Raw genomic sequence first — 13556 nt, forward strand, 5'->3', positions numbered from 1 at the left:
AGCAGTGAGTTGTGCAGCCCACAGGGGCATGCCCAGCTCACTGCTGCTGCTGCTGCAATGTTGTAGATAGGGTCCACGGCGGTCTGTTATCTCCTATGTCCATGGGGTGCCGTAATTTGACACTGATAGTGACGTGCTACTGCTGTGAAACCAAGATGTCAGCCCCCAGTTCCTTCTTTCTACTCATATAACACACGAAATCTGTTTTACATGCATTCAAATCTTGGTTGTAACAGCATGTTATGCTACATTACATTGATTAATTAATGATCTGCAAACGCGGTACCCTCCCTTTAAGGATATGGGTCATGCATTAAAAGTCCTAGAAGCGATAAACTGCAATCCCAACTACCTCCTGGTCACTTTGGACATCAAATCTTTGCATACTGTCATCAATCAAGATATAGGGTGCCAGGTGGCAGGATATTTCCTCCATAAATTGGGAGTATACTCTAATAAGCAAATCCAGTTTATCCAGGAATGCATCTCATTCATTATGCAACACAATTATTTTATGTACGAGGTCCAATTTTTCTTGCAAACATGGGGAACAGCAATGGGGACATGCTTTGCCCCCTGTTATGCTAACATATATGTTGCAAAGTGGGAGGAGTCTTATATTTATGAAGATGGGAACTTACACACAGTTGTCGTGTTATGGTGACGGTTTATTGATGACGGAGTATTCATTTGGGAGGGTTGATGTACCAAATTGGGGTGATTCATCCTCGGCCTAAACAGTAATAGTTTTATCCTCAAATTTACACCCACCATCAACTTTCTGGATCTCTACATTTTTGGAGAAAGGGCTCATGTATACACCAAATGCTACCGTAAAGAAGTGGACTCCAACAGCTTCATCTATACCACCAGTTGCCATCTACCGGTATGGCTCACAAACATTCCAAAAGGACAATTCATGAGAATCTGACATATTTGTACAAATTTGAGCGATTTCACCAAGAAATTGGAGTACCTAACACAGCAGTTCCTCAACAAAGGATATCCACAGCCTTTGCTTGAAAAGGCGATAAGGGAGGTAAGGGCCATACCGAAAAGCACCTTAGTACACAAGTCAGGATTGAATACTGAAAGGCCTCCAAACATTCCTGAACAAATCAACCAATTGCCAATCATAACACTGTTCCATGAGGGCTATAAGCAATATTAGGGCATTATTCGTAAACATTGGGCAACCCTACAGAAGGAAAAATTGATAGGAGAACATCTGCCATCCCACCCCAGGTTTGTCCCCACATCTAAATTAGGTCTCCAACAGGCACAAACTGATTCCCAGACCACTTCCCTGCCTGAACATGGGTTTTACACCATGTGGGGAGTGCTTCTGTTGTGTTAATACATCATTTAAGAAAATTCGCCAAGTGACATTCAAAGACTGCAGCGACACTAAACAATTTGTGATTAGGGATAATTTATTTTGCTTTTCAACAGTAGTGATTTAACTTATCCAATGCCCATGTAAAAAACTATACGTTGGCCGGACTAAAAGGAGATTGATGGTACGGATTAAGGAACATCTAAATAATATCCAGAAAGGATTCATAGGACACCCCTTATCACGCAATTTTAAGGAGAGATATAATAGGACTATTAAGGGCGTGTATTTTTGTGGAATTCAAAAGGTTCATCAAAACCCAAGGGGGGAAATTTTTAAAAACAAATGTCCAAAATCGAATCAGAGTGGATATTCACTCTGGACTGTTTCACCCCCAAGGGCTTGAACCATGAACTGGAACTACATGCGTTTTGAGTTTGATATGTCCATTATCTTCATACTTGAAGGAGCCAGTAGATTTTTATCATCTTTGTAGTTTTCAAAATCTTGTACTAAAGGTTTTTTAAAATATAATACTTGGGAATTCTTTCTAGGATACTTCCTACATAGGCAGTTGTAGTATTTTTAGTAACTAGATTTTTTGCGGCATTACATTTAAGCATTTTTAATTATTTATTAATTAATAAAATTTGGTTTTACATATATATTGTTTTTAACAGGTGACATATACATACGTATTTTTTTTACCTTTATATGAATTTTTAATTCGTAGTAACATGTATTTACATTTCCCTGTAGGAGACCTGATGTATCTTAGCAACTCTGCACCAATAGAGAGTCCGGCACACTTGAGGAACATAGCCATCTGCACCAAAACATACGCACATACAAATAAGTGCAGCCAAGTCGGGGCGTAGTGGTGTAGAGGCAGGGACATAGTTGCAGCCAGGGCATGTATATAAAGGAGATCAAATTTAGGGCTTTAACCCTGATGAAGAAGGTCGTATCCCTTCGAAACACGTTGGTTACCCTTTTTGGTCCTAACGCTGCCCTGTAGCTCTGTGACGTCACACGCGAGTATGCGCGAGCAGGTACTGGTGGCCATTTTTTTCAGCTGTTTCAAGGGACGCCACCAGCCAGGGCTCCTCTGGTGTGACACAGCTGTCCTTCTTCACCACCACCTTACCATCCGCATCCCAGCAACTTCACGCTTCCAGCTGCACAGCCGGACGCAGCGGCTTGTAATCCATGACACAGATGTTGGTACACCATCACTAGGGTAAGTGTCGTTTTGCTTATGTCTGTGTTCATGTAGTTACAGTATTCACTTAGTCAGGTTGCTGAGCTGGTCGTAGCATTCAGTAGATAGTCATTAAGTGTTTCTTCAAGGAATATTGTATTATCTAGTGACATTTTTGCCCCCATTTGTATTGTATGTATCCAATACTATGCGGACTACCTAGGATACAACACTTAGTTCAACTTTATTCACTTAGACAGTAGGTGACTGGTTTTACCTGCCGATTTTTTACATCGGCACCTCTGGCCATACTCCCCTAAGTGCGGCATCATATTCTGAGGTTCTGTTCTTCTTCTAACTCATCTAAATGAGACCTCACTGAAATGATCAGATGTATGATTACAGATTCTAGTCACTATTAACAACAGTGTTATTGTTGCTGAAACTTGAAAGATAATTGATGACCTTATTAAAAATAAAGACATAAGAGAAAACTGACAGCAATCATACTACTTCTGAAAAAATGACTAAAATCAGCTCAAAAAAATATTTCAAGGTACAATTAAAGACAAATATATAAAAGTAATACTTGCGCTTGAATATATGCACTTGTAAGATACCCCTCAATGCAAACGGTTAATGTGAATGATTACCTTTTTTGTTGGTATGCAATAGGCTGGCTGGTGCTGTATATTCAGGCAGGCAATTTCAGGGGAATGTCTATGGATTCAACTAAGATAAAACACAAGGTGTTCAATATAATCCCTCATCCAACAGAAAATATGCAAAAAGTGAATGAGGGATTATATTGAACACCTTGTGTTTTATCTTAGTTGAAACAAAACAAAAAAAGGTAATCATTCACATTAACCGTTTGCATTGAGCGGTATCTTACAAGTGCATATATTCTAGCGCAAGTATTACTTTTATAAACTTTTATATATTTGTCTTTAACTTCACTTTCCCACTGTGGTTTGGGATTATACTTGCAGCTGACCGTATGCACCCGCACTAGCGCAGCTACAATAAACTTAATTTTTTCTTGTTTAAGGTACAATTAAACCCTCATACAAAACCATGGCACTCAACTAGAAAAAAAAACAAGGATAAACCATCTTGAGAAGATAATTCTCAGCTCTCAGAAATGGGAGTCAATAAATGTATAAATGCTGCACATTAAGACATGAAATACATGTGCAAAAGCAAAAGTAGCAGAGACACTGTACTACCTGGGATAAAAGCAATCAACTGTAAATGGAAATTTATAGTAAAAGACAATGCATAAAATTGAAGTTGAAAAACCAAGTTTGGTTGCTAAGAGATATGCTAAAAAATATGGAGAGGATGATCTTTTAGTCAGTTTTATTCAAGATGTGTATGTAAAGCAGAATCCTATAAAACCTAAATAAGAATTTGAAAACCAAAGATCTTGTAAACATAAAGCATTACCTGGGAATTCAGAATGAGAGCGAGCATGAGGGCAGTTCTTTCTAAGCCAGAAGCGCAAGTTACAAGAAATAATTGAAAGATTTTAAACCTGTTATGTGTCCCACAGAAAACAACCATTTGAGCAAAATGGACAGAAATAGTAATTTTCTGCCAAATGACAAAGCACAACACAAATGCTAAAGGAAATTTGCTATACAGTGACTGGACTAGACTCGCGTGAGAGAAAATCCACCACTGGCTATCCGTTTCTTCTTGCAAAGTTGAGCCATCAGTTAGACTAGCAGAAAACAACTCTTACTTCAACACAGTCCATTAATTTCCACTATACACTTTTTTCTTCAACCTTAATTAAATTTTTACATGCCTAATTACATTACTGTATGTCTACTTATGCTGCCATGAGAAGTTGGCTTCAAATATGGTCTTGTTCATGGTATTGACTTGAAACCCTTAGTCTACTAAACTGTATAACACAATTCCAATAACTTAGCTGTAATTACTCTTTGACTAGTTCTTATTCTTCAAATATGGAGCTTGTGTTAACATCTTCCTCTGAAGTTTCACTTTTTCACTGTAGCTAGTTTAGTTTAAATTCCTTTTGCTATTTTGCTGTACTCCAAAAATCTGCTTTCCCACAGGTAATCTCTCCTTTTAGGCAACCTCATCATCTCATCTCATCATCATCTCATCATACCTAACAGACCGGACATTCAGCGTCTCCCACTCACACACCACCTCCTCACCTCGCCCCCTCTCTGTCGGAGTCCCACAAGGTTCAGTCCTTGGGCCCCTGCTCTTCTCCATTTACACCTTTGGCCTGGGACAGCTCATAGAATCTCATGGCTTTCAGTATCACCTCTATGCTGATGACACACAGATCTACATCTCTGGACCAGATATCACCTCCCTACTAACCAGAATCCCTCAATGTCTGTCCACTATTTCATCCTTCTTCTCCGCTAAATTTCTGAAACTTAACATGGACAAAACAGAATTCATCATCTTTCCCCCATCTCACGTGACCCCCCCAACGAACCTATCCATTACAGTAAATGGCTGCCCACTCTCCCCAGTCCCACAAGCTCGCTGCCTCGGGGTTATCCTTGACGCTGATCTCTCCTTCAAACCACATATCCAAGCCCTTTCCACTTCCTGCCGACTTCAACTCAAAAATATTGCACGAATCCGTTCATTCCTCAACCAAGAATCTGCAAAAACCCTAGTCCATGCCCTCATCATCTCTCGTCTTGACTACTGCAACCTCCTGCTCTGTGGCCTCCCCTCAAACACTCTCGCACCCCTCCAATCTATTCTAAACTCTGCTGCCCGACTAATCCACCTGTCCCCCCGCTATTCTCCGGCCTCTCCCCTCTGTCAATCCCTTCACTGGCTCCCCATTGCCCAGAGACTCCAGTACAAAACCCTAACCATGACGTACAAAGCCATCCACAACCTGTCTCCTCCATACATCTGTGACCTCGTCTCCCGGTACTTACCTACACGCAACCTCCGATCCTCACAAGATCTCCTTCTCTACTCCCCTCTTATCTCCTCTTCCCACAATCGTATACAAGATTTCTCTCGCGTATCACCCCTACTCTGGAACCCTCTACCACAACACATCAGACTCTCGCCCACCATCGAAAACTTCAAAAAGAGTCTGAAGACCCACCTCTTCCGACAAGCCTACAACCTGCAGTAACCACCGATCAACCAACCGCTGCACGATCAGCTCTATCCTCACCTACTGTATTCTCACCCATCCCTTGTAGATTGTGAGCCCTCGCGGGCAGGGTCCTCACTCCTCCTGTACCAGTTATGACTTGTATTGTTCAAGATTATTGTACTTGTTTTTATTATGTATACCCCTCCTCACTTGTAAAGCGCCATGGAATAAATGGCGCTATAACAATAAATAATAATAATAATAATAACCTCCTGGTGAAATATTGTCTTCCCCACCGTAGTTTCCATCATGTCCCATCATCATTCTCTTTTTGCAGTATGAGAATCTCTTATCAATTCTCTCAACATCCCTTTCAAGTATTCCATATGAGCATCTATTGACTTATCTTTGAGTTCATTTTGCCTTTGTCTGCATTAACTGATTTCTTAAGCCCAGGGTTAAATGATCTGCCATGCAAAATCTGCATCCCGATAAGCCCTTGGATTACTGTTGTCAGTCTTTAATATACAGTAACAGAAATATTTATTACAGTTCAATACCGCAGTTAAACCACCACACCTAAGAGCAGATAAAGTGGAGGTGTTTTTCTGCTCCTTTCATCACAAAGTGCTTTCCAGGTAATTCCCTTTGTACCCTCACGCATGTTTCCTTAGACCATTAGACTCTTCAAACCCTTCTCCCTGCGAGTGGTGGTCGTGTTTGGCCATCCAGGCAAAACCACCAGTACCTCAATCACTTTGCCACCTGGTTTCCACACTCTCTATCCTGTTACATTCCTACTCTCATCATGAAGGACTTTTGCATCCCCATTGATAATCCAATCTTTCAAATCTGTCACTCATCTTTTTTCTCTAATCTCCTCTTTTGGCCTTTCACAGCTTACTAACTCTTCTACACATGAGGACCAAATACTCTGGACCTGTTTTTTTCACGGCTATGCTCTGTATATGACGGTACTAAGTCCCCTCTCCCACTTTCTGGACACAACCTTCTTTTCTTCTCTGTCAACATCTTTCTCCCCTCTCAGGATGTCCCCATTTACTGCACAAACAGAAATGTACAAGCCATCAGTTATTTATGAATAATTTACAGTCATCTTTAGCTCCAATTTTCTCCTTTTCCTGTTCAGACATAGCATTGTCACACTATAATAATACATTGTAGAGAACCATGGATAAAACAACACCTGCTACACACAAAGAAACCTAGCATAGATGACAGCAACCCTGGTACATGCTGCAAATATGGTTTCTCCAGAGTTGCTCAAAATGTGAAGAACATCAGTAGAAAAAAATCACTTTCGGCAGAAGACTTCATTCACTATAGATTCATGCTCAAAATGTATAACTCTGCTCTCCATATGGCTGAACAAATTAACTTCATCACCCTCATCACATAACTAGTTGACAATCCTAAATTACTCCTTGAAACTTTACCCCCCTCCTCTTGAGTCCTAACGTACAGGTCCCCATCACTAGCCTCACTAATCTAATGATCTGGCCACTTGGTTCTAGAGAAAAATCAACCATATCCAGCAGGACTAGTGTTGAGCGATACCTTCCGATATTTGAAAGTATCGGTATCGGATAGTATCGGCCGACATCCGAAAAATATCAGATATCGCTGATACCGATACCCGATACCAATACAAGTCAATGGAACACAAATATCGGAAGTGATCCTGGATGGTTCCCAGGGTCTGAAGGAGAGAAAACTCTCCTTCAGGCCCTGGGATCCATATTCATGTGTAAAATAAAGAATAAAAATAAAAAATAGGGATATACTCACCCTCTGATGGGCCCTGGTTGTAACCGCTGCAACCGGCAGACTCCGTTCCTAAGAATGAGTGCGTGAAGGACCTTCGATGATGTCGCGGCTTGTGATTGGTCGCGTGAGCGCTCATGTGACCGCTCACACGACCAATCACAAGTCGCGACGTCATCGCAGGTCCTAAACTTCTCATTCTTAGGAACGGAGGCTGCCGGTTACATCGGTAAGGTCCAGGGGCCGCCAGAGGGTTGAGTATATCCATATTTTTTATTTTAATTCTTTATTTTTTACATGAATATGGATCCCAGGGCCTGAAGGAGAGTCTCCTCTCTTCCAGACCCTGGGAACCATACACTGGGAACTTCCGATTCCGATTTCCGATATCACAAAAATATCGGAACTCGGTATCGGCCGATACCCGATACTTGCGGTATCAGAATGCTCAACACTAAGCAGGACATATTTGCAAAATTCCCTCGGAGCCTTGATCCACTTCCCTCTGTGGGAGGGAAGCTCACTTTCTGCCTTTGAACCTGTTATGGAAGAAGAAGATATCAGGCTCCTCGCTTCTTTTCACCCTACAACCTGTGCCAGTGATCCTATTTCCTCATCTCCAACAGTCTCTTGCCTCAGCTGTCAATGCCCACCTAACTAAAATATTTAACCCCTCTCTTTCTTCCAGTATCTTTCCCTCTTCATTCAAACACATGCCGTCATAACCCCTTTATTAAAAAAAATCTTTCAACCAGACCTGTGATGCTAACTAAAGTCCTGTCTCTAATCTTCTTTTCATCTCTACACTACTGGAACGCTTGGTCCAATCTTTTTTAATCCCCTATTTCTTGGATAACTCTTTTCTTGATTCATTCCAATCTGATTTCTGATCTTTACACTCTCCCCTTCTCCCACTCACGCACAGAATCACCTAGCTGTTTGTTTGCAAACTTCTGATGGGCCTGCACATGTGCCTTCTTGAGCAGAAAGACCTTGCGGGCACTGTAGGATTTTAAAACTTTATAGCGTAATATGCTACCAATGGTTTTCTTTGTGACCGTGGTCCCAGCTGCCTTGAGATCATTAACAAGTTTCCCCATGTAGTTTTATGCTGATCTCTCACCTTCCTCGTGATCAAGGATACCCCACGAGGTGAGATTTTGCATGGCGCCCCAGATCGAGGTCGATTGACAGTCATTTTTGTATTTCTTCCACTTTCTTATTATTGCACCAACAGTTGTCTCCTTCGCACCCAACGTCTTGCTTATTGTTTTGTAGTCCTTTCCAGCTAAGTGCATGTCTATGATCTTGTCACTGACATCCTTATAAAGCTCTTTGGTCTTGCCCATGTTGTAGAGGCATGATTTTCGGCTGCTAGACAGCCTGAATACGTGTGGGGGTTGCCTGTTAGTTAGGGAATACCCTCATGTATTCAGGCTGTCTAGCAGCCGCAAATCATTCAGCTGTGGGGACACAAACATAATCTCCGAGTACACCCAAAATACTCGGAGACCACCCGAGCATGCTCGGAAAACCCGAGTACCAAGTACACTCGCTCATCGCTATTGGTAGGGGATCAAATACTTTTTTCTCACTGCAAAATGCAAATTATTATTATTATTATACATTTTTATAGCACCATTTATTCCATGGCGCTTTACATGGGAAAAGGGGGCAAATATAGACAAATATAATAAACATGAGCAAAACACAAGGCACTAACAGGTACAGAAGGAGGGAGGACCCTGCCCACGAGGGCTCACAGTCTGCAGGGGATAAATTTATATAATTTATACAGTATGATTTTCTGGATTTTATTTTTGATATTCTATCTCTCAATGTTAAAATGAACCTACCCTTAAAATTATAGACTGTTCATGTCTTTGTCAGTGGGCAAACTTACAAAATCAGCAAGGGATTAAATACTTAATTACCCCACTGTATAAGCAAGTGTAACCTCTTGAATACCTTTTTTCAAAGCTATATCTAAGCTTATTTTCTTTATAGACAAAGGTTGCATTTCCTACCGCAGCTCTAGGACTATTTTCTCTGGCTAAGTTTAATTAGTTTGTTTGAGCCCAATAGCTGACTCCCCTAGCTGTTCCGCTGCCTTTTGTGATAGAAGTACACCAATCACGAGAACACTATATTTCTTACTCACATGTTACCTGCTTTCTATGTTTTTACAGCTTGTAGACAAAAATGGAATCTTCTCTTTTAAAGAACATGAAGTAAACATTAAAGACCAAGAAAAAAGCCAAAGTAAGTCAAATAATTTCCTTCCAACAACAAAAAAATAAACCGAACTTAAAAATCATGGAAAATGGACTCTGGTTAATTACTGGAGGCAGAATATACTCTAATTGTTCCTGAATATAAACACTTTCTGCTAACCAAATGTTCCCATCTATATGGGACAGCAAAATTAATAGTCATGTTTTTGCCTCCATTTTATACATTCTGTCACTATCTTATGTACAGTTGTAATTAAAAACTATTCAACTGTCATTACAAATAGGTTTATTACCAAAATGTACACATTTTCTGATGTTTGCAGTAAACTAATCAAACAGGACACTAAATACTACAACAAAATAATATGACAAGTGGTTTCTGCAAATTCAACACAAAATGACACTTTTAATGATTGTTTTAGTTTCAGAATTATACAACCCATTCATTTCAGGAGTCTTTAGTAATCTGTATAGCCTGTTTTGCCAGTATCTGACTGCTTTCCTGATTAATCTTAGCCCATTCCTCATGTGCAATGGCCTACATTTCTACAGTTCACTGATTTTCAATGGTTTCTATGCTTTAAATGCCTTGTTCAAATCCCAGGAAAGATTTTTCATAGTGATTCAAGTCAAGTGACTGTGATGGCTGCTCCAGAATTTTCCAGGACTTCTTCTGAAACCAAGCCCTGGTGGAGTTTGAGGTATACTTGGGATCATTGTTCTGTTGCAAGGTCTAATAAAGCACCAGCCTCAGCTTTGCTACAGAAGGTATTATGTTTTCTCCTGGGATATCCTGATGCTTGATTGAATCTCACCAAGCCACTGCAGTGCTTCGCTGTAGGCTGGGTTCTTTTCAGAATTTTACTTCTTTCTTCTGCCTCCAGATATCCAACGGATTCATAGACGTGAGAAATTTTCATTGCATTTCATTACTTCTCAGAACAGAATTTTTCAACTACTGTGGTTTATTTATATGGGTTTCATTATTTTAGTGCTAATTATTCCTCCAATTTTGAGTTAGTAGAGGAGTACATCTTTATTAATGGGTATGAAGACCTTTAGTGTTTAGTTTAGAATGTGCCCAACTGTGCAGCCTTAAACCTCAGTATCTGCTGAAGCCAAATCTTGCTGCAGATCTTTTGTAATCACTGAAGAGTTTTTGAACACTTAGATCCTCAGGAATCTGCTAGCAGCTGTATGGCAGCTTCCTCGTTCTGACACATCCAAGTGTTATGACCTGGTGGTTAAGGAGCAACATGGACGAGCTCTGGAGGTGGTGGTATCTACACGGACCACAGTTCCTGATCCTAACACAACACTAGAAGTAGCCGTGGAATGTTCCTGTCACTCCCTAGACATCTCGTCACAGCCGGAGAACTAACTACCCCTAAAGATGGAAACAGAAAGCTATCTTGCCTCAGAGAACATTCCCCAAAGGAAAGACAGCCCCCAACAAATATTGACTGTGAGTGGAGAGGAAAATGACATACACAGAATAAAATCAGGATTTTAGCAAAGGAGGCCACTTCTACCTAGATAGACAGAATAGGAACGTATACTGTACGGTCCGTATTAAAAGCTAGAAAATCCACCGCAGAGTTTGCAAGAAAAAACTCCACACCTGACTAACGGTGTGGAGGGCAAATCTGCTTCCCCAGAGCTTCCAGCTAAACAGAATATATCATACTGACAAGCTGGACTAGAGAAAACATAATGAGAGCTGAACGATTAAGTTCACAGCAAGTGGACAACGAAAGAACAAACAAGGACTTATCTGTGCTGAACTGGACCGACTGTCAGAGAAATCCAAGAGAGATCTGAATCCAACTAAGAAACATTGACAGCTGGCAATGGCTGCAGACCAGAGCCAGGTTAAATAGCAGAACCAAGAGAGATGATCAGTGAAAGCAGCTGCTAATGCTCAATCCAAGGAGCAGCAGTTCCACTCAAAACCACCGGAGGGAGCCCAAGGGCAGAATTCACAAAAGTGCCATTTACAACCACCGGAGGGAGCCCAAGAACGGAATTCACAACATCCAAGTAGTATAACCAGTGTTCCTTTACATTTCAACCTGAAAACCATGCTTCTCATGTTTTTCTTGTCTGCTTAAGGAATTTGCCTCTTTACTCTCTTGACAACCCAAGAGTGCTAGTGAACTGGAGGCCATTGCTGATGAGGAATGGGTTAATAAGATTCCTATGGAATGTTGCGAGTAGGTGGTATCTGGCTATGTATCATATCTACAACAGATCTTAACAGCCAGAGAAGCTCTAATAAATGCTAAAGCCTCTTGTCATGTAGATAAAAAATAGCAATTGTAATTCCTTGCTTCCTCCATGGTTCTTGATGCCTTTTATTGGCTAATAACAAACAGCAAGCTTTCGAGACTATTAAGGTCACTTCTTCAGATATGGTTTTATAAAGTATCAGAAAAGTCAAATACTTATTACTGCACTATTCCCGAGTCCTGTTCTCTATGAAATATAAAGAAATGTAAAGAAAGTGAAGTGACGCATAACTATCAATATGGAATGTGAAGAAACTGTTGTAGGAATAAATATTGGAGAAGTTCATAAATAAGGAATTTGGGTATTTTATTGTCCACTGATGAAGGTCCGGTCAGGAATTCTGATGCCCCAACGAGGTGTAAGGTGCAGATCCACTATGATGTTTATCCATGTGAGACATTTATTCCTGCCCTCACTGTGTCACATTCTGTCATAAGCTTGTTCTCCAAAAGTAATTTTTCTTTCTGTGATTTGAAGTTATCTTAAAATATTTCTAACATCATTATTAGGCTGGAGTCACACTAGCGTATAAAACAATCTGTAACGCCGCTGGGTTTATACCTTGTTTCTTCGGCGTTACTTTTGCATGTCTCTGCTTTAACCCTTGCTCCTCTCCCCCTAATGTGCAAGGATACTGTTGTCTGTTACCTGTATGGATTCTGCTCAGTTCCCTGCCACCGCTGCGTAGCTGTACATGTGCTGTGATGACTTTGCTCTGCTGCATGGCCACTCGCATGTGCGGTCCCTGGCTGCTGCTTGGAAGCTAGCCTTGGCTTGCGAGGTCCTCTGCAGCTGGTGCATGGCTTCCCACGTGTGTCCAGGCTAGCAGCCGCTGCCAGGTGCCCTAAGCCACAGTTCCTGTGCTATCAGTGCTGTAATGGTTTCTGTTTGTGCTTAGGGTGCGCGCGGCCACACCTACCCTGCTTTTATCAGGGTTTGAGTGTGCACCTGTGTTGCTTCCTCAGCCTATTGCTGAGGAGCAGCTCCTATATAAACTTCATCTTCGCTGCTGGGCGTTGCCAGAGCATTGCATTGTGTTTCTGTGTCTTGCCTTGTGAGGTATCCAGCTCCCGTTCTGTCTGCAGTATGTACTGGGAGAGCTGATGCCTGTCTCTCGCCTGTTCTGGCTGGGGGCCGAGTACCCAGATCCGCCTATCCTGGAGGCTGTATATCCAGTACCTGATCCTGTCTGAATCTGTCTCTGTTATGTTTCTGAAGTCCTATTGTGTCTGGCACCCCGCACCCTGTGACTGAACTTTCCGGGCTCATCTTTTAAAGATGGAGTTCGGTGTTCTTGCTGAGCTCTTACTATTCTGTGCTCAGCCTTCCATGCGGTGCTAACCCTGTCTGGCCCAGTTCCAGTCCAGCGGAGCTAGCACCATCACGCTTGAGTTCCTTCCTAGGTCTGATGTCCGGAGCCTGACGGCCGAAGTTACGAACCTGATGACCTCCGCTACCTGGTCCTGTGCCCTCCGTGTCCCAGCCGATGACCTGGGCTGCCACACCAGTGTCCCAGATGTCTTTCCGGTATTCCCGATGTCCTTTCGGTGTCCGATGTCCTGATTCCTGGGCTGCCACGCCAGTGTCCCAGCCGAT

At 41.7% G+C, this 13556-nt stretch overlaps 1 protein-coding gene across 1 annotated transcript in view; it reads left to right on the forward strand.

Moving 5' to 3' along the window:
- The window catches only part of LOC143769709 (alpha-2-macroglobulin-like protein 1), a 289826-nt gene that overhangs the window by 119548 nt on the left and 156722 nt on the right, over positions 1-13556 (forward strand). Inside the window, exon 13 of the mRNA XM_077258495.1 lies at positions 9627-9699. Coding sequence (XP_077114610.1) covers positions 9627-9699 — 73 coding nt within the window. The remainder of the gene's footprint in view (positions 1-9626; positions 9700-13556) is intronic.

This window comes from Ranitomeya variabilis, chromosome 4, assembly GCF_051348905.1.
Source record: "Ranitomeya variabilis isolate aRanVar5 chromosome 4, aRanVar5.hap1, whole genome shotgun sequence".
NCBI lineage: Eukaryota > Metazoa > Chordata > Amphibia > Anura > Dendrobatidae > Ranitomeya > Ranitomeya variabilis.